General features: G+C 49.7%; 2 protein-coding genes across 9 annotated transcripts in view; both read left to right on the top strand.

The window, feature by feature from the left end:
• LOC135245464 (signal peptide, CUB and EGF-like domain-containing protein 1) overlaps window positions 1-17264 on the top strand; it is an 86706-nt gene extending 69442 nt beyond the window's left edge. For 4 of the 6 annotated variants that reach the window (XM_064318505.1, XM_064318506.1, XM_064318501.1 and 1 more), the window contains 14 exons: window positions 494-610; window positions 1131-1253; window positions 1680-1799; window positions 3283-3387; window positions 5264-5380; window positions 7069-7242; window positions 7744-7947; window positions 8369-8530; window positions 9594-9761; window positions 10008-10169; window positions 10632-10829; window positions 11244-11396; window positions 11792-11871; window positions 12291-17264. In XM_064318505.1, the coding sequence (XP_064174575.1) occupies window positions 494-610; window positions 1131-1253; window positions 1680-1799; window positions 3283-3387; window positions 5264-5380; window positions 7069-7242; window positions 7744-7947; window positions 8369-8530; window positions 9594-9761; window positions 10008-10169; window positions 10632-10829; window positions 11244-11396; window positions 11792-11871; window positions 12291-12434 (2027 nt within the window). In that variant the 3' untranslated portion in view covers window positions 12435-17264. The remainder of the gene's footprint in view (window positions 1-493; window positions 611-1130; window positions 1254-1679; window positions 1800-3282; window positions 3388-5263; window positions 5381-7068; window positions 7243-7743; window positions 7948-8368; window positions 8531-9593; window positions 9762-10007; window positions 10170-10631; window positions 10830-11243; window positions 11397-11791; window positions 11872-12290) is intronic. The other 2 variants (XM_064318502.1, XM_064318504.1) reach the window with 1 other exon arrangement.
• A 789-nt stretch (window positions 17265-18053) lies between these two features.
• Window positions 18054-19741, top strand: part of LOC135245699 (metallophosphoesterase domain-containing protein 1) — a 38702-nt gene continuing 37014 nt past the window's right edge. Inside the window, exon 1 of one of the 3 annotated variants that reach the window (XM_064318940.1) lies at window positions 18054-19253. The gene's annotated coding sequence lies outside the window, so the exon portion shown is untranslated. The remainder of the gene's footprint in view (window positions 19254-19741) is intronic. The other 2 variants (XM_064318939.1, XM_064318938.1) reach the window with 2 other exon arrangements.

The raw sequence follows: 19741 nt of genomic DNA, 5'->3' as shown, positions 1-19741 counted from the left end.
GTGCATGTGTGTGTGTGTGAGAGCACGGGTCCACATCTGCTCTGTAGGGAGTGGTTGTGTTGGGGTATGGGACCACAGAGGTCATTATCTGTGCTCCTGTCTGGTCCCCCATGGTCAGCTCAGTCCATTTCAAAGCTCCCCGGGTCCACTTAGCTCAGCCCGGGCCCCGCTGTGCAGGCTCTGTAATTATAACCCCCACGCTCCCGTGCACCCCCACCGTGATTAGAGGCGCTTCTGCTCGTGTGGGGCAGCCGGATCAGAACGACCCGGCCACAGACACATATACACAGACACATATACATACACGGACAAGAGCAACCTGCAACTTAAACACCACTTACAGCCGGCTAGGGCCGTTAGAGGAAAAATAAATAAAATGTGAGAGACAAAACAAAAAATAAATGGCTTGCTTTTATGTGTTCTTAGGCTCTCCCTGTGTGTCACTGACTCTGTCGGCGTGTGTGTGTGTGTGTGTGTGTGTTCCTCCCGGCAGATATCGACGAGTGCTCCTTCGAGAGGACGTGCGACCACACGTGCATAAACTACCCGGGCAGCTTCGAGTGCGTGTGCGAGAGAGGCTACACGCTGTACGGCCTGACGCACTGCGGGGGTGGGTACCCCCCGTCCCGCTGTCCCCCCCGTACCCCCGTCCCCCCCGTCTCCCCGTCTACCCGTATCAGGCCACACGCGCTCCGCACAGCCACCTGGACATGTCACTGTGGGGAATGTGTGATGTCACTTCCCCCGTGTCATATCCTTGGCATTGATGTATGTGGAGACCCGGGGTTTTGGGAGCCCTGGCTGACCGTGGAATGTGCGGTGTCTTTCTCTGCTGAACCGAGTGGGGCCGGCATCCGTGTTATTGTTTTTTGTTCTGTGACGTGTTTAAGGAGAATCACGTGTGTGTGTGTGTGTGCGCGTGTGTGTGTGTGCGCGTGTGTGTGTGTGTGCGTGTGTGCGTGTGTGTGTGTGTGTGTGTGCGTGTGTGTGTGTGTGTGCGTGTGTGTGTGCGCGTGTGTGCGTGTGTGCGTGTGCGTGTGCGTGTGCGTGTGTGTGCGTGTGTGTGCGTGCGTGCGTGCGTGCGTGCGTGCGTGCGTGCGTGCGTGCGTGCGTGTGTGTGTGTGTTGCAGACGTGGACGAGTGCAGCATCAGTAACGGCGGGTGTGAGCATGGCTGCGTGAACACGCTGGGCAGCTACGAGTGTGTGTGCCCGCCCGGGCACAAGCTGCACTGGAACAAGAGGGACTGCCTCGGTAAGCCCCGCCCCCCTCGCCGCTTCGTCTGTCTGTCACTGCCCGTGACGCCGCACACAGCCACACCCACAATTACAGACACGCCCACACCTGCAGCCATACCGAAACCCACTCCTATACCTACAGCCATGCCCCTCAACACTTCCCCTCTGTATCTGCACAGTAAAACTATGTCTTGCCCTCATTATTATACCATAGGCTGTGTGTGAGTGTATATAGGCCTATCTGTGTGTGTGTTTGTCTGTTTTTGTGTTAATGCATGTGTTGGTGTGTATATGTATGTGTGTGTATCTGAGTGTAGATACATCTGTGTGTGTGCGTGTCTGATTGTGTGACCCTGCTCTGCGGTCCCTCTGCCGTGGGGTCAGAGGCTGTGGGCGGGGTCGGTGGTTGTCATGGTAACGTGACCCCGGCTCTCTCTCTCAGAGGTGGTGAAGTGCCTCCCCAGCGGAAAGCCCGCCCCCAGAGCCCAGCTGAGCTGCGCCAAGACGGGCGGGGCGGAGGTGTGCTCGCTGTCCTGCCCTTCCAACGCCCTCTTCACCACAGGTCGGTTTGGGTCGCCCCCGTTTCCCCCCGCCAGGGTCCCCTCCCGCACCATCACCCCCCCTCCCACGGCCGCCGACAGAGCCAGCCATGCTGGAACCCCCCCGCCCCCCTCCGATTGGTCGTCTCAGCCGGAACCCCCCCCGCTCCCATTGGCCGTCTCCGCCAAAGCCCAGCACAGCCTCCAGACATCCTTTACTCTCTTCCGCCCTCTAGTGGAATAACAGCCTCGTCGCACGCGTCCTCCCGCTGCACACAGACTTAAACGAGTCTGGGAGAGATCGCTCCTCTGCAGTTAAACTGACCTCGCCGAGAGGAAATCAGCCCCCTTCCACCTGCAAGCTATTTGTACAGCTTTGGCCTGGAAGGCCGACGTTTAAAGAATCAGAGAAATATGCGTGATTCATGCTCAGCTGACTATAAATAACTCCTGGATGTGCTTTTTGTGAGAGAGAGATTGTGTTAATTGCGATAAGGGATACGCGGATTGCGTGTCATGCGCTGAGGGTAATTATGACAGATCTCTTTTTGATGATTCGATTCTGGACGAACATCGCGATGTTGATTGCGAGGCCCGGGTTCCTGGCCCCGCTCTCTCTCTCCCCGCAGACTCGCCCCCGGCGTGTCTCTGAGCGCTTTAATAGCGGGCCGCGGCTCTGTTTGCGTTGGCCCCCTCGAACCGCGGGCCGAGCTGAACGAGCCGCCGCCGCCCCCTCTAACGCGATCCGAAAAATTTATGCTTTAATATTCTTTTGGAAAAACGTCACGGTCGGGGTCGAGGTGGGGGTTTGGGAGGAGGGGGGGTCGGGGGGTTTGGGGAGGGGGTTGGGGGTTTGGGGAGGGGGTGGGGGGTGAGAGTGTGGGGAGGTCTGGGCGGGGTGGGGGTAGAAGTGACGGCGGTCTGGCGCGGGGCTTGTTTCCTTTAGCAGAGCGGCCGGCGCTGTGTTTGATCGGCGCGCTCTCCTCGCCGCTCGGCGGCCTCCCGGCTCCTGACTGCGTGTCAGATGGCAAGCTCCGCTCTCCAGACGCTCCGCTGGGCTCTGAGATAATGGAGGAACAGAAAGAGCAATACAATCCCACAATCCCCCCAGCCCCCCCGTGAACCCGCGGACCTGGGGCGGGGGGCCAAGAGAAACACCGCCGTTCGCCATCGGACGGTTCGCGGCCAGGAGACGCCGGGCGGAATCGCTCTCCATCTCGCCCCGAACGGCACTCTGTCACCCTGACGGCTACGCCCCCCCCTGCACTCCGACTCGCATTCCTTAATCAAGACAAACAGGCTCGGGTCTGATGACATCAGTCACCTCCGCAGGGGGGGGGGGGGGGGTCGCCCGTACGGGCCTTTCCCTCGCTAGCGTGAAACGTGACGGCTCCGTGTGTCTGTGGGTTTGTGCGGCTCGGGCTGCCTTGCTTATTTCTGTGTGTGTGTGTGTGTGTGTGTGTGTGTGTGTGTGTGTGCGTGCGCGCGTGCGTCTCCTTCCCACAGATTCGGAGAACAGCTACACGCTCAGCTGCGGAGTCCCGGTGCAGTCTGGGAAGGTGCCGCAGAAGAGGAACACCACCGCCACCGCCACCATCCTCAGCTGTGCAGGTAGCGGCCATTTTGGGCTTTTTCATCACACATCATACCCTCTCTTCCTGTGTTTGTAAAGCCCGGTCACACGGGCCGTCAGTGCCTCTACAGCTGTGCACCTCCCGAGACTTAGACAGAGAGGTCCGGGGCCCTTCAGGTCCCTCACTGATGGGCTGATCCTTCAGCGCGTAGGATCACAAGCCGGAGGAGAGAGATGCGAATGTGACGAAGTGAAAATCGAGACCGGTGTCGGAGGTCAAGGGCCTCCCCTCGCCCAACGCTCGACCCGGTTCGATCCTGCGACGCGGCCTCAGAGCTCGGTTGCAGGAATCCACCATGCGCTCTGTCCGGTGACGCCATCCCACCCCCACCCCGTCCACACAGTCCCACGTCTCAGGTTTCGCATCCCCTGAAAAGCGTCTGAAGTCTGGAGTCTGAATTTCCACAGATGCGGAGGTGTGGGTTGCCGTGCGTGTGAGGGGGGCCCATGTTTCTCTCAGCACCCTGTGTGCCGGGGGACACGTGAGGCGGTCGCGCCGCTGAAAGACGGAGGCGGGAACAAAGGGCCCGCGCGCTAGCGGCGGCGGCGCTGGCTACCCGTCCCGCCGCGGAGCGACACGCAGAAACACCATCAATCCGCCTCCGCGTGGAACCCGACCCCTCCAGCGAGCCCCTTCTCAGAGGGCTCGGGTTTCCCCTCACGCTCGGGCCGCTCGCATGGGAGCCGGCTAAAGCAGCGCGCGGGACGTCCCGACGCCCCCGGGGGCGGACCCAGACTGCGGTTTACAGTCACGCGATGCGCCGGGTTCGCTGAGCGTACTTTACCCCCCCCACACCCCCGCACACGCTCCCGGCTGTCCTCAGTTCACCTCCCCTCCGGTCTACAACCCCATGCTGGGCTCCTTAGTCCTGCCGAGGGGTCTGTTCAGTCAAAGCGCAGCGCGCTCTGCCCTCCACTTCCATAAACAGCCGTTTAACGTAGCCCTTTAATTGACGTGTCAGTCCTCATTAATCCTGAGGTAGAGGCGCTCTGGTCTGTTTACCAGTCAGCTCCTGGCGGGATTTATCCGTCTGATAACCGTGGTCGGATTCTTGGGGCGGCGGCTGCACACACAGATCCCTCTGCGGCCGTGCGGCGTCCTTGGATTACTGAGAGCAGAGGGCCAGTTTAGCTTGGCCCTTCCTCTCCCTCCTCTGGCTCCGCTGGGCCTCCTGATTCCATCCATTCCTCTCGTCTGCGCCGGGCCGTTGTGTGACAGGAGCCCGCATTTTAAACTTTTCAGACCCGGTCGCGGACTCGCCGCGGTCGGCGCGGGCGACTTGCTCCGCCCTGGTAGCCCCCGCCCGCTCGCTTTCTGCCCCCTTCCCTTTCTGTCCCCTTTTGACCTTCTCTCCCTCTCTCTAACTCTCATGCTATCTCTCTCACTTTCTCTCTCCTGTCTCTATCCCTCCGATCTCTGTCGCCTGCTACCTCTCACTTGTCCTCTTGTGAAAGCTGTAAAAACCACTCTATTCCCCTGTCACTTTTTTTGTCACTCTCTCACTTTCATTCTTAGAAAGTTCCATGCTTTCCCAGCTCTGTCCATACCGTGTGCAAATAGCACTACCCTGCTCTCTCAAAACTTTTTTTTTTTTTTTTGCTTGATGAAAATGTTATTATTTAAAATAATTTTTCCCAAACACTGTACAGTGACCTGTCTGAGCAGAAGTGATCTCCGTGCAGCCCAGACCTGTTTAAATCGGAGGTGCTAAATCAGGCACTTGTAAAACAGCCCCGCCGGTTGGTTCACCCTGGTTGCCCCCAGTGGGAACCCCAGCTGGAGCCTCTCTCAGCGTCCGCTCTAACCTCACGGGCCGGAGAGTAACGCCCGTCCCGTGTGTGCCTGTCCGTCAGAGAGCCTGGCTCCGCCCATCAAGCAGAAGGCCCGCTTCAAGATCAAAGACGCCAAGTGTCACCTGAAGCCCCGCAGCAAGGAGAAGCACCGGGACGCCCCCAGACAGAGCCTGCCAGGTAGATACAGCACGGCCCAAACGCACAGCGCACATTACATTACATCACTTTACATTACATTTAATTACATTACAATACATTACATTACATTACATTACATTACATCACTTTACATTACATTACATTACTTTACATGACATTACATTACATTACATTACATGACATCACTTTACATTACATTACATTACATCACTTTTCATCACTTTACATTACATCACTTTATATCACTTTACATTACATCACTTTATATCACTTTACATTACATCACTTTACATTACATTTAATTACATCACTTTACATTACTTTACATTACATTACATTACTTTACATTACATTACATTACATCACTTTACTTTACATTACATCACTTTACATTACTTTACATTACTTTACATTTCATTTCATTACATCACTTTACATTACATTACTTTACATTACATTACATCACTTTACATGACATTACATTACATTACATTACATGACATCACTTTACATTTCATTTCATTACATTTAATTACATTACAATACATCACAGGCATTTAGCAGATGCTCTTATCCAGAACTACTTACACAACTTTTTACACAGCGATTACATCCCTTGAGCAAAGTACTTAACGTGCATTGCTGCAGTATATATCCAGCTGTGTAAATGGACGCAGGTACAACGTTCTTTGGGTTACGAGACCTGTTCCTTACCCGTTATAATAGAACATTAGATTTAAGCGCCGAGACACAAGCCGTCTGGCGTTTAGCGGCTTGGCGGCTCCAGACGGTGAGACGTTGGACCCCCCCCCCCCCCATCCCGGCTCGGTAGCACCTAATTGAAATTTAAACGTGCTCCCGCCAGTCGCCGCTGCGGTTCACATGAAGAGGAAGCGCATTTTTTCTCGCAGGAATCGTTCACATTTTTTTCCCCCCCAGACCAGAGAGCAGCCTTTCCAAAACCACAGTCGGGCCGCCCTCGCTCCGAACCCATCGCCCCCGCAGTCATGAGCACACACACACTCACTCACTCACTCACACACACACACTCACTCACACACACACACTCACTCACTCACTCACTCACTCACTCACTCACTCACTCACACACACACACTCACTCACACACACACACACTCACTCACTCACTCACTCACTCACTCACTCACACTCACTCACTCACTCACACACACACACACTCTCACTCACACACACACACGCACACTCACTCACTCACTCACACTCACTCACACACACACTCACACACTCACTCACACACGCACACTCACTCACTCACTCATACACACACGCTAACAGCGAAAGCAGCCATAAGAGTTCAGTTGCGTTCATAACAACAAAACCGGTCATTATAAAAGTGGTTAGTAAATAGTTTGTGTCCATTGGCTGTATCATAGAAATTTCTGGAAGGGAATTCTTGCAATACCCAAAACTCAGGAGAGTGACATTTGCCTGACTCGATTTCCTGTGAACATGAGCTGTAAGATTGTAAGCTATACAAAATAAAATACAGTTTGATTGATTAATGATAAGCATTTCTGAAGTCTTGTTCTTTTTGGGTTGTGCAAGCCTTTCTTTCCAGACATATTATATCCATAACAGGAGAGGAAAATTTCATGTGAAATGTCTCAAGCGTAATAATAATGCAACTGTTACAGAAACCTGAAGAGGGTGTTTTCATTTTGAAGGTGGCCAGTTCCCATGCACGGACGACTGTCATGTGACCTTCGTCAACCTCAAGTGCGACTCGTCCAAGAAGCGGCGCCGGGGGCGGAAGTCCCCCTCCAAGGAGGTGTCCCACATCACGGCCGAGTTCGAGATGGAGATGAAGGAGGAGGAGGCCTCAGGTCAGTCCATACAGGGTAAAGGTCAAAGGTCAATGTCTATCTGTGCTCGCTGGAGTGCGTGTCTCTGTGTTAAGGGCAGACTCCTGTAACATAGACTGTGTCTCTGTGTTAATGCAGACTCCTGTAACATAGACTGTGTGTCTCTGTGTTAATGGCAGTCTCCTGTAACATAGACTGTGTCTCTGTGTTAATGCAGACTCCTGTAACATAGACTGTGTGTCTCTGTGTTAATGCAGACTCCTGTAACATAGACTGTGTGTCTCTGTGTTAATGCAGACTCCTGTAACATAGACTGTGTCTCTGTGTTAATGCAGACTCCTGTAACATAGACTGTGTGTCTCTGTGTTGATGGCAGACTCCTGTAACATAGACTGTGTGTCTCTGTGTTAATGCAGACTCCTGTAACATAGACTGTGTGTCTCTGTGTTGATGGCAGACTCCTGTAACATAGAGTGTGTTTCTCTGTGTTAATGCAGACCCCTGTAACATAGACTGTGTGTCTCTGTGTTAATGCAGACTCCTGTAACATAGAGTGCGTGCGGGAGAAGATGAAGCAGAAGCTGCAGATGGCCATGCGGACACTCAGGAAGTCCATAAACAAGCAGCAGTTCTACATCCAGTTCTCGGGCACTGAGTACGAGGTGGCCCAGAAGCCCTCCCGGCTTCCGGAAAACCAGGAGACCTGCAGCACTGGCCAGGTCCTGCGGGGCGGCAAGTGTAGTGAGTACACGCCCCGCCCGAGGAGGAGGGGGTCACCTTCACACCCTCACCAAACTTTTTAAACCTTTTCAACACTGACACAGTCTTTGTTACTGTTGTGGCGCAGTTGTAGTGGTAGAGCAGAGTATCTATGGTACAGAACTATGTATGGGTGGCCCAATAGGGAGTCTATGGTGTCGAGGTGGTAGTGCTGTAACTGAGTATCTATGGTACAGAACTCTGTATGGGAGGTCTAAGAGGGCATCTGTAGTCTCACAGTTGTAGTGGTATAACAGAGTATCTATGGTACAGAACTCTGTATGGGAATTCTAAGAGTGTGTCTCGTATCACAGTGATAGTGGTATAGCGGAGTATCTATGGTCCAGTCGTGTGTAGATTGGGTCTAAGGGAGTGTGTCCTGGTCCCCTGCTGTCTCCCCCAGCCAGCTGCAGCGTGGGAACCTTCTACAGCGGAGAGCAGGAGCAGTGCGTGCAGTGCCCCCCCGGGACCTACCAGGACACCCCGGGCCAGCTCACCTGCGAGCCCTGCCCCAGCACCGACAGCCAGGGCATCGCCGGGGCCAAGAACGTGTCCGAGTGCGGGGGTAGGGGCCTGCCGCACTGCTCCTTACACGCGCTGTGTGTGTGTGTGTGTGTGAGTGTGTGTGTGTGTGTGTGTGTGTGTGTGTGTGTGAGTGAGTGTGTGTGTCTGTGTGTGTGTGTGAGTGAGTGTATGTGTGTGTGTGAGTGAGTGTGTGTGTCTGTGTGTGAGTGAGTGTGTGTGCGTGTGTGTGTGTGTGTGTGAATGAGTGAGTGTGTGTGTCTGTGTGTGTGTGTTTCATGTTTGTGTGTGTGTGTCTGTTTCATGTTTGTGTGTGTGTGTGTGTTTCATGTTTGTGTGTGTGTGTGTGTGTATGTTTCATGTTTGTGCGTGGGAGCTGTAATTGAAGGTCCAGCAAAGACACAGCATAAATAAATATATAGATAAAAACCCTCAGTGAGGACCAGGGAATGCTGATTCCCCGTCTGATCGGATGTGTCGACTCCCTGTCTGATGGGACGGCCAATTAGACTGCGGCTTCCCTCTCCGCGATCAGAGAGACCCCATGCGCAGCGCGCTGATTACAGCGGCCACGGCTAATTCCACGGCAACCCTTTATTAACCCTGTAATTACCGCTCAGATCAGTTAAAGTCAGCAACTATCCCAGAGTGTGGGGAGTCCACTCGGTCAGACCAGGAGGTGGGTGAGGAAAAGAATGCACTTAACTTGTGGACAATTCCCTTTAAAATTACAGCTACGTGCAAAACTAATTTGACAGGTTTCGTTTCCTTATCCTCTGGCACCCTTCAGATGGCTCTTATACTTCGTTGTTTGGGGCCACCTAGTGGTGGAAGGGTTGAATTAGACTGACAGTGACGCCAAGCAGTCGGCGATAAACAATGTCTACATCCTCTGCATAATTCCAAAACCCTGGCTTTTTACCGATAAATTCCATGTTGCACAACGGGGACGCTTTATCAAGCATTTTATTATATCGGGGAGGTGTGTCCACACGGTCAGCTGATGGATAATTGGAGCTCAGATTGAGGTGGGAGGAGCTTGAAAGTGTCCGTCAGAGAGACGAGCGGGTGATTGACGTGACCCCTCCCCTCGCCCCTGTGCCCAGGTCAGTGCCCGCCGGGGCAGTTCTCCGCGGACGGGTTCCGGCCGTGCCAGCCCTGCCTGCTCGGGACGTTCCAGCCGGAGCCGGGGCGGGTGCTCTGCTTCCCCTGCGGGGGGGGGCTGATGACCAAACACGAGGGAGCCGTCTCCTTCAGGGACTGCGAGGCCAAGGGTCAGTACCGCGGCCCTCCAGGGCCACATCTGAGCATCCCTCATCCAGTGTGTGGGCCAATGAAAGCCTGGATGGGCCGAATGGCCTTTTCTCATTTTTATTATCGTATACGTTCTCCTTATTTAAAGGCTGTGTTATTGGGTGTAAGCTGAGGTGCAGGGCTTTGAGCAGAACGAGCCTCAGTTTGTGTTCATCTTCTTTTTTTTTTTGGGTGGGGGTGCGGGGTATTTTTTTTTTTTCCCACAGTGCACTGCGCCCCCGGTCACCACTACAACTCCACCACCCACCGCTGCATCCGCTGCCCCGCGGGCACCTACCAGTCCGAGTTCGGCCAGAACTACTGCATCACCTGCCCCGGGAACACCACCACCGACTTCGACGGGGCCACCAACGTGTCCCACTGCAAAAGTAAGAGTCGGCCATGTTGCCTGCATAGCGTCATACTGTCTACGTCTTACTGAGCCGTCTTCCTCATTCTGTCTAAGCATGGGCTTTCTTTAACGCATCCTTCTCACTCATTTTGAGAAAGTAAGAGTTTTTTTTTTTTGAGGAGTCCTTCTCGTTCTGTCAAAATAATACTCGGGAGTCCTACTGGCGATGAGTAAATCATGCCTGTGTGTGTGTGTGCGTGTGCGTGGTGGTGCGTGTGTTCGTGTGTGTGTGTGTGTGTGTGTGCGCGGTGGTGCGTGTGTTTGTGTGTGTGTGTGTGTGCGCGCGTGTGTGTGTGTGTGTGTGTGTGTGTGCGTGTGTGTGTGTGTGTGTGTGTGTGTGTGTGTGTGCGCGCGGTGGTGCGTGTGCTCGTGTGTGTTTGTGCGTGTGTGTGTGTGCGCGGTGGTGCGTGTGTTTGTGTGTGTGTGTGTGTGTGTCCAGACCAGCTGTGCGGGGGCGAGCTGGGGGACTACACGGGCTACATCGAGTCGCCCAACTACCCCGGGGACTACCCGTCCAACGTGGACTGCATCTGGAACATCAACCCGCCGCCCAAGAGGCGCATCCTCATCGTGGTGCCCGAGATCTTCCTGCCCATGGAGGACGAGTGCGGCGACGTGCTGGTCATGCGCAAGAGCGGTGAGGGACCGCCCGTCAATCAAGCTCGGCGTCAAGGCAACCGCACACGCCTCTCATCCGTAGCAACTTGCAAACCCAGTATGGGAAACCGTGCCAGTAAGAGGGGGAAGAAAAAAAAACAAAAGCTGAAATTTAAATTAGCTGTTAAATGCACTAATGCGGTGTTAATCAATTAAAAAAAACAGATTCAGTTAAATTTAATTAAAGTGCTAATACTGTGCACCTCAAGCTCTGAGGTTGCCATGGGAATGGTCTGTGATGTAATAGGAAAAAAGAAGCTTCATTATTAATTCATAAGTGGACTCCGTGGGGATGTGGTGTGTGGACAAAACAGACAATCCCCCCCCCTGCTGAGCTTTATATAGTGATTAAATGTGGAACCCCATTCCCCACCCCCCCCCACCCACCACACAGCACTGCCCACCTCCATCACCACCTATGAGACGTGCCAGACCTACGAGAGGCCGATCGCCTTCACCTCCCGCTCCCGCAAGCTGTGGATCCAGTTCAAGTCCAACGAGGGCAACAGCGGCAAGGGCTTCCAGGTGCCCTACGTCACCTACGACGGTACGAAGCGCCGGAACCTTCCGTCGCTAGCCAGAGCCTCCTGAGGTTTAGGACAGGGGGAGGGCACGATAGGAACGTAGGGTTAGCGTAGCGTTAGCCATCGTGCTAGAAGCGGGTTACCTCGCTGAGCCGGCCTCCTCTTGGCATCGATGCACGCGAGTGTCGGGCTGCCCTGACCTTGTTTTAATAACCCTGCACATTCTGAACTTGTTTGTGCTGAGACCTGGAATCGATCGATCCACAGGATTAGATATGCTGTTTTCATTTCGGTTATGCAAGGCTCCCATTAAGCTATTATAATAAATAACTATGCAAGACAGTAAAATATTTTCAGTGTGGCACGTTCTCCTCCATTAGCTCCCATAATAATTTTTCACGATGCTGTTTCGTGACAGAGGATTACCAGCAGTTGATAGAAGACATTGTTCGAGATGGAAGACTATATGCCTCTGAAAATCACCAAGAAATATTAAAAGTATGTATTTTTCCATTCATTTACACAAATTTAGAAAATATGGACGCCCCCTTTTTCTCTTATCTGTCTCAGTATACCATTACTGCACATTTTTTAATTAGTTAGAAATAATCTGATACTTTACTATTTATTGATGCACTGCTTCTGAAGTTATTTAGCAAGCAGACATTTTTACATTTCTGTTAATGACGCAGCTAAATGTAAATGCTGACCCGATGGACTGGGTGTGAGTGAGTCCAGCAGGGGGCGCCATTGCTCTCATTTCCCAGCTTGCACCCCATCCGTCATTTCAGGTCCCGAACAGGCTTAACTCCCCAGCTCTCTCTCTCTCTCTCTCTCTCTCTCTCTCTCTCTCTCTCTCTCTCTCTGTCTCTCTCTGTCTCTCTCTATCTCTCTCTCTCTCTGTTTTACTCCTCCAGGACAAGAAATTGATCAAAGCACTCTTCGACGTGCTGGCTCACCCTCAGAAGTACTTCCAGTACACGGCCAAGGACATGTTCCCCCGGTCCTTCATCAAGCTCCTGCGCTCCAAAGTCTCCAGGTTTCTACGGCCGTACAAATAGTCCGGCACCGCCCCCCGCCTCCACGCCCCGCCCCCTGCCCCCGCCCCCACCCCCCCAACCCCCCAATCCAGCGCTCCTGTACGCAAGCCCACCTCCCAAACCCCGCCCCTCTTCCCCCCCAGCTTCCTCCAGAGGAACAGGAAACGGTCTCTCCCCCTCAGTCTTTCGTTTGCAGTCCTTGTTTTGACTTTAAAGATTTTTCCCCACATACGATTTTTTTGCCAAGGAATATTTATATGCTAGAACTTGCAGTCCCATATCGTGGATGTTTGGTATGTGTGTACGACTGTACGTGTGTGTGTGTGTGTGTGTTCATATGTGTGTGTGAATGTATATATGCACAGTATGCATGTGTACATTAATACGTGTGTACATATACATCCTTCATTTGTTTTTTTTTAGACCCCTTATGTGCACAAGATTGAGTTTATAAATTGATTAGTGCACTTCATTTTTTATTTTTTTTATTGTTTTACAAATGGGAAAATGAGAATGATCTAGAATCCAGACCCATTTCACGTCATCCTGTGCTTTTTCAATGAAAGAACGGGAACTATTTGGTTGCGCAAAAAGAAGTCTTTATAGATTGTAAAAATAAAAAAAGAGACAAAAAGGTTAAAAAAGGAACTACCTGCAAAGTAACATAAGTTACAATAGATATAAATGTATGTGATGTAACTAATATTTGGAACTTTAATTGCACTTGAATTTTATATTGTAAACTGTAGAGAAAAAAAATCTAAGTTACATTTTCCTAATGTTTGTGTTGTATAGAAGTTTATCACCTTGGTTGTAGAAAACCAGGCTCCGCTCAGCCACACCCTTTCCATACGAAACGTAACCAGGACAACGCTTCCATTCTCTCACACGCAGAGCTGCGTTTTTAAAGCTGTGTTTGCGTGCACGCACACGTGTGTGTGCGTGTGTCTGTGTGTGTGCATGTGTGTGTGCGTGCGCGTGCACGTGCGTGTGTGCGTGTGTGTGCATGCCCTCACCTTTACATTTTAAGACCTAATTTGGTCTTCCTTTGTAGACTTTGTTTTTTTTTTTATTCCCTATTTTATTTCTCCTCCCCCTGGAGCAACCAATCAGATTTCTGTGCCGGCCCCTTCCCGGCTCCACCATCCAATAGTCAGGGAGTGCTGACTAGCAGGCCCGTCCTCCGCTCCGCGCACGGCCTCCCGTTCACCGCGTCTCTTCACTCCACCGTCCGGCGACCGAGCCAGAGGGGTCCGCTTTGCGTGGGGGGCGGGGGGGCGCAAAGAGACAGGAAGTGCCTCGCCGACAGGGACAGCCCTGAGAGACGGCGCAGCCAGTTCCTGTCCAGCTCACGGTGGGACTGCCTGCTCTGACTGGCATCGAGTCGACACGGTCCCGGTTCCGCTCTGTGCCAAGAGCAGGCGATTTAGCCGGTCGCGCTGCCCGAGGGGCCCGCTTTAAAACCTGCCAGAGAGATGGAACAGCTGCTTAAGGTCTGTGGTGTGATGGCGCAGAGCCCTGTACCTCTCACTCCGGCTGTACAGCCACGCTGAAAGGCCTTTTCATTGGTAACGGCCAGTGCTGGGGCGTACCTTCAGGTTCTGCTAACGACAGGCTCGCCGTGCTTTATCTTCATGTAGTCCTAGCTGGTGGTTATCAATTATAAAAAAAAACAAAATGTCCTCTCCATTACACAGTTTATTTCTCTACCGTGAAAATCTCATGTCAATGAAAATAGCATTTTCAGGAAATACTGAAGACGATAATTAAATTTGATTGTGGTGTGCTTTACAGTTTCTGGAAATTCGTAAAAAAAAATATAATCTTAACACAATTTAAATAACGTTCAAATGAAACTTCCTTTTTTTTTAATAGCAGAGACTTAACGTGATAGACATTCTGGATCAATTGCAATATGCTTTGCTGGAGTTCAGGCTTCTGGTTTAAACCTCTAGACCACAGAACTGCATGTCAACAGAAGCAGCTGTCCAAAGCTGTGGAATAAGGATGAGCTGTTCCAGTTGAAATACGGCTCTGTGAGGTTTAAACTCCAGCTAAGCGCACTGCAGTTGACCCTCTGGGTCTGTAGGTGGTGCTCAAGCGTTGTGAGAGGTATGTCCCTGCTGAGCATGTCATTGGACAGAGTCTGAGAGGGAGGGGCTACAGATGTGTATGAGGGTGCAGTGTTGACCCGGGTGAGACTGGATTCCTAGTGTCTTGTGTCTTACGGGACCTCGGGGCTCCTGTGAATCTGAAAAGCATACTGTGACCTGAGTGTGTTGTGAATGAGAAGGTCAACTTTTCTTTGTTTTTATCTCCCCCCCCCCCCAAAAAAAAAACCTGTTCACCCACCCTGTCAACCCCCCAAACTCTCACTCTTTAACCACCTTAGCTCTACCCCCACTGGTCCAGCCGACCCCTGTTAAATTGTCAGTACGTGGATCTCACACTGCAGTGGTGTGTTTGTTACAAGAGCGTGTTCTTTGTGCGGGGCACAGAGGAGATGCTCATTGTGCTCCTGTCGTGTCGGGCTCTGCTATAACAGTATTTGAAAACGCCATCTTGGACGGCGCGGACGAACGCGGCTTTAATGAACAGCTCGCCATCCTGAGTTTGAATGTGAGCGTTGGCACAGTTTGGAGCGCGCCTCTATGAAAGGTACTTGTGTCAGTATCAGCACATATTTATCAAGGTTTGAAGGTGACGTGGCTCATTTTCTAGGTACGGGCTTAGCGGTCCTGCGTGTCCATATAATCAAGAATGAAACGCGTTCCATTTCTCCTGAGAATGAACTCTGTTGAGTTATTTGAGGAGAGAGAGAGTGTGTGAGTGAGTGAGAGAAAGAAAGAGAGAAGACTGAACACCTGTGTATTAATCCAGTAGATATATTGTATGAATGATTGTCATCAAGGCATTGAAGGCATGTTTATGGTACCCAAAGAGAGAGATTGGGTCAAAGGTTTGGAACAGTGTTTGGTCCATTAAATATTGTATTTGAGTAGGGGGGGCGGTATTCAGATAGAGCGATGGCTGATAATATGAAAGTCTTGTCATCATGTGTCCCTTATTTGTCCTTTTTTTTTTGTATTTCTTGTACATCTTTTTTTTCTTTTTCTTTCTTTTGCCACTGCCCCCCTCGTGCAGACGCACATTTCCCTGAGGGCGCACCTGTTTGTTACAAATAGTTGATGAAAAGCATGTTGTAATACATCTTTGAGGCTGATTCGTTTTTGATTGACGCTCTCTGTGCTGTTCGGGTCTCCCCTGGTTTTAATGGTTTAGAGACCGTGCCGTCACATCTGTACTTCACCTGAACAGACAAAAAAAAAAATACAAAAGAAAAACTCCAGACTGCCAGAACTCTTCATTCTCTCCCAAACATTCCTCATGCCCCAGGAATGCAGAAAACCCGGGCCCTTATTTCATTCCGACCCCTCATCTCGTGCCGCCGTTGTCATTCGTTGAAGTAGCTCGAACTGCTCCAGGGCGGTGAGATGTTCTCCAGATAACGGATGTTAGCGCACTTCGCACACAACAACACGATAACAGTGCCGCGTTATTCAGTTGACAGACTAGATTAGATTCGTTTTTATGAAATGATGCAATCTGTTCAGATAATTGGTAATGGGCATGGGCTGATTATCACAGAACAAAGACATTCCGTGAAAATGATTTTGGCCGGCGTTACAAAACAAAATTTTTATTTTATTTTTTTATTTTATTTTTTTAAGTAAGCACTTATTTTATAAATTTCTTTACAACTCTAATCTCCAGCCTCTCTGGAGAGACTCCGGAAATCTTCAGTTGCTTTTGTTTTCCGAGTCCACAGTAATTCACGCGAAAGGTCAGCAAACCGCTTTAAACTGCTACCACCGGCCTCGTGCGTACTTAATCTCCCGTGCGCGCCGCAGCATCGCCTAGTCGTCTGCCTGTCTTTGGCCCATATGGTTGCGAATCGACGTTCGCCTTTTCTTCTCTTCGGTGTTTGGTCCCCCCCCCTCCACGCAAACGATGCACATTGTCGTCTCTGGTAGCTTATAAATCAAGAACTTCGTCGTATTAAACTTGGTGTGCCTTTTGCGTTCTGCGCCATGCCATGCGTAAACATTTTTCGGATGTCCGTACCTGCTTAACGAGAGCTGAATTGCGCTGCGCGAAATGCGCATCGGTGCTCAAATGAAGTTATTTTGTGCAGAAAAGGCCCTTTCGAGTACAGCTACTTGGTTTTTTCTTAATAACCTGCGACAGATATTAACACATTTCAGTTCACTGAACAAATATAACCGGTATGGATCTTTCAGGGGTCCAGGGACCATCTTTGTGTTGCCTTTGTGGTCCTAATCAGAATGTATCACCCTTTCAGTTCAGAGTCCCGTCATTGACCCCCCACCATCACTCCACATAAACAATATCATCGCTGCAGGAAGATCAAAATCAAGACATCAATGTAGATTGCTGCTGGTGACTTTGTAAGCTTTATGGCTCCCAATGTGTAAATGATGTACAAATGTTAGCTATTTTTTCCAGTTTGACTGTTAAGTTAATATTTACCTTGTTAGAAGGATTAGCGAGGGAAAGGACCTGTATTATTAAATAATGCTTTTTATGCTATTGATTTCGGTATTGTCATGTTTTTCTCTCAAAGTGAAAGGGATTGTTGAAATGTGTTCCTTGAGGCCTACACCAGATGTATAAGCCTGTCTCTCCATGGGGTTTACTGTTGGTTCATTTGCAACCCAAAGGGAAATTTGAGGTAAAATTCAATTAAACCTAAACAGAGACAAAGAAGGTTGATAAGATATTATTGTTAAAATCCCACTTTAATAATAAATCTCCCAAACCTGGACCCTGCTTCAGTGTCTGGCCCTTTTCTTTCTGTGGGTTATTATTATTATTATTATTGTTTTTAATGAACAGTGGTGTATCATTTGTCTGTACCATTACAGCAAAACTTTCATGCTCTGGCGGCAGTGATCTTGGAACGAGGCTCGTCATTTTCTATTGCTTTCCACTCTGTAGACGTTGATATCAACTGTGTGTCACTACAAGGACCAGAAGGTGGCAGAAGTCCACAGATTATAACGCAAAAATAAGTGGCCTTTCATTGAAAGTCCTCTTATGTTTGTGGGTAAGTGCTTTAAAAAAAAATATATATATATATAATCACAATGGTTACAGGACAGTGTTTCTTTTTCAATTAGGAAAATTGATATAATAAATAATATTTAGGAGCCTTGATAAAACAAACTGGCCGTTCATCTTTTTTTTTTTACCCTGAGTTGTCACAATGTGATCACAGGCCTGGCCTATTTCTGAGCAGATTTTTCTTCCTGATCGCAATTATAACTGCCCGGCAGTAATGAGATTTTGACACGATTTGTCAGCTCGTGTCCAAAATCGATACAGTTGGTACAATGAAAAACATTTCATTTTAATGTAACGACTCGTTAATCTACCGGACCAATTCTAAGATAACGAATTTATTAAGATTCCCTAATGGCTTTTGCTGAAAGTAATGCCTTTAGAGTATACAGCTGCGGCTTAATTGCGGGCTTGATTAATTGATTGATTTCAGGTGCAATAACGGTTCACCTGTTTTCGTAAAACACAGTTCAGAGACAAAGGCAGAATAAAATTAGCTTTCGGTTAAAGTCAGTGCGCAGGGAAAAAAAAGCAATAATGTTCTCTGGTAAAGAAACAGACCGTCTTAAATCCCGCAGACGTTGCGAGGTCTGGAATGTTACTGGATGTACCACAATGAATGCGCAAATTCTGCAATTCACTAAATCGGTGACAGATTTCAGCCGTGCGCAAATTGTAGACGTTAATTGGCCAGTGTGGGGAAGAAATGATCTTAACGCAACTGGTACAGGCAGAATTCCACTGTCTCACCCGTTGAACTGACCTTATTGCACAGGCCTGCAACCCTAGTCCTGGGGAGCCGCTGGGTCGGCTTGTTTTTATTTATTTCTGAATTAATTGTGTTTAATTTGGTTATAGCACTTAATCGAACTCTTAAACAGTTAACAATGCAGTTAATGCACCTCACCTGGTTTATTGGGTTTGATTTTTAAGGTGTAACAAACTTACAGATCTTGTGACTCTCCGCGAACGAGGCTGACCATTCAAAACAGGTGGTCAGACCTACGGGGCAGAGTTCTCTTTAAGATTCATTCCCGCACTGAACATTTTAAACCAGGTCAGCGGGTCGTCATTACCCAGCGCAATGAATTCTACATGCATGCATTTATATCTACTGTTTATATATGCTGCACGCGCTTATGTAAAATAAAAAAAGCTTAAAAGCAAAAAAGCTGTATGAAGAAATCGTGGTCTAAAGGTATACCGAATGAATAAAAATGGAATGTAGGTTTACTACATACAGTCTTGGCTGAAAGATGAACATCAAAAACAATGCAGTGTTGCACATTCACCGCACAGAACATTAAAATATTTCGCCATTCAATGCATCAAGCAAATTCGCCCAAATAACCAACTTGTCGGTTTTTCGTGGCGAGTGGGCGATCCACGAGCTGTAGGAATAGATTAAGGGGGCAATCACAGAAGGCTATGTGTTGTCGCTTGTTCCCCCCGGATTCTCTTCACCCGGCCCTTCTGATGGGAGAGAGGTGGAAGGATCCAGAGCCGGAGCGCGAGAGGGGGGTGTTTGAGTTCCGAGCGTTAGGAGCACGCGTGTAGCGCAACGACCGAAGAGAGAGAGAGAGAGAGATAGAGAGAGAGAGCTGCATGAGACGCACGTGAAAGGAATCAAGTCAATTCACAAACGGCGAGATTTCTTGTCAGATCGACGCCAACGGCGCTGCTCTTCTCGGATATTAGGTAAGTATTTCCAGATGCTTCACAAATTCCAGGCTGGTATTCATCCCCATTTTCATCCATCTCCATTTACATCCTCATCTCCATCTCAGTCTCCGTCAGCATGCATATTTTTTACATTTTTCTTCATCCCTTTTAACCTCAGATCGGCTGTGTAGACAGTGATATAGAAATGCAGAATTGCTCCAGTGTCGGTGCTACTTACTATGAAGTGGCAAGCTTTTGAAGAAAATGCATGGATTGTGTTGCACAAAAAGTGTTGAGCGAGAAGTCCGGTCCGTTTCGGACATTGCCTTATGGTGAAATGCAGGAATAACTGGTGTCGAAAGACTTTGTAAAGATACTTGTTTCGGACTGTCCATTACATCTATCTGCCGGCTCCCTTTAAACACTACTCTTACTGTATTAAAAAATAATAATGATTATTATTATTACCTTTCATGCGGCTTCACCCAGTCAGTCACAGCTCTTTTAACAGAATGTTATAGATC

Source organism: Anguilla rostrata, chromosome 19, assembly GCF_018555375.3.
Source record: "Anguilla rostrata isolate EN2019 chromosome 19, ASM1855537v3, whole genome shotgun sequence".
In the NCBI taxonomy this organism is placed as follows: Eukaryota; Metazoa; Chordata; class Actinopteri; order Anguilliformes; family Anguillidae; genus Anguilla; species Anguilla rostrata.
Note: the sequence above shows the minus strand (reverse complement) of the source record. Positions and strands in the feature narration are given on the sequence as shown.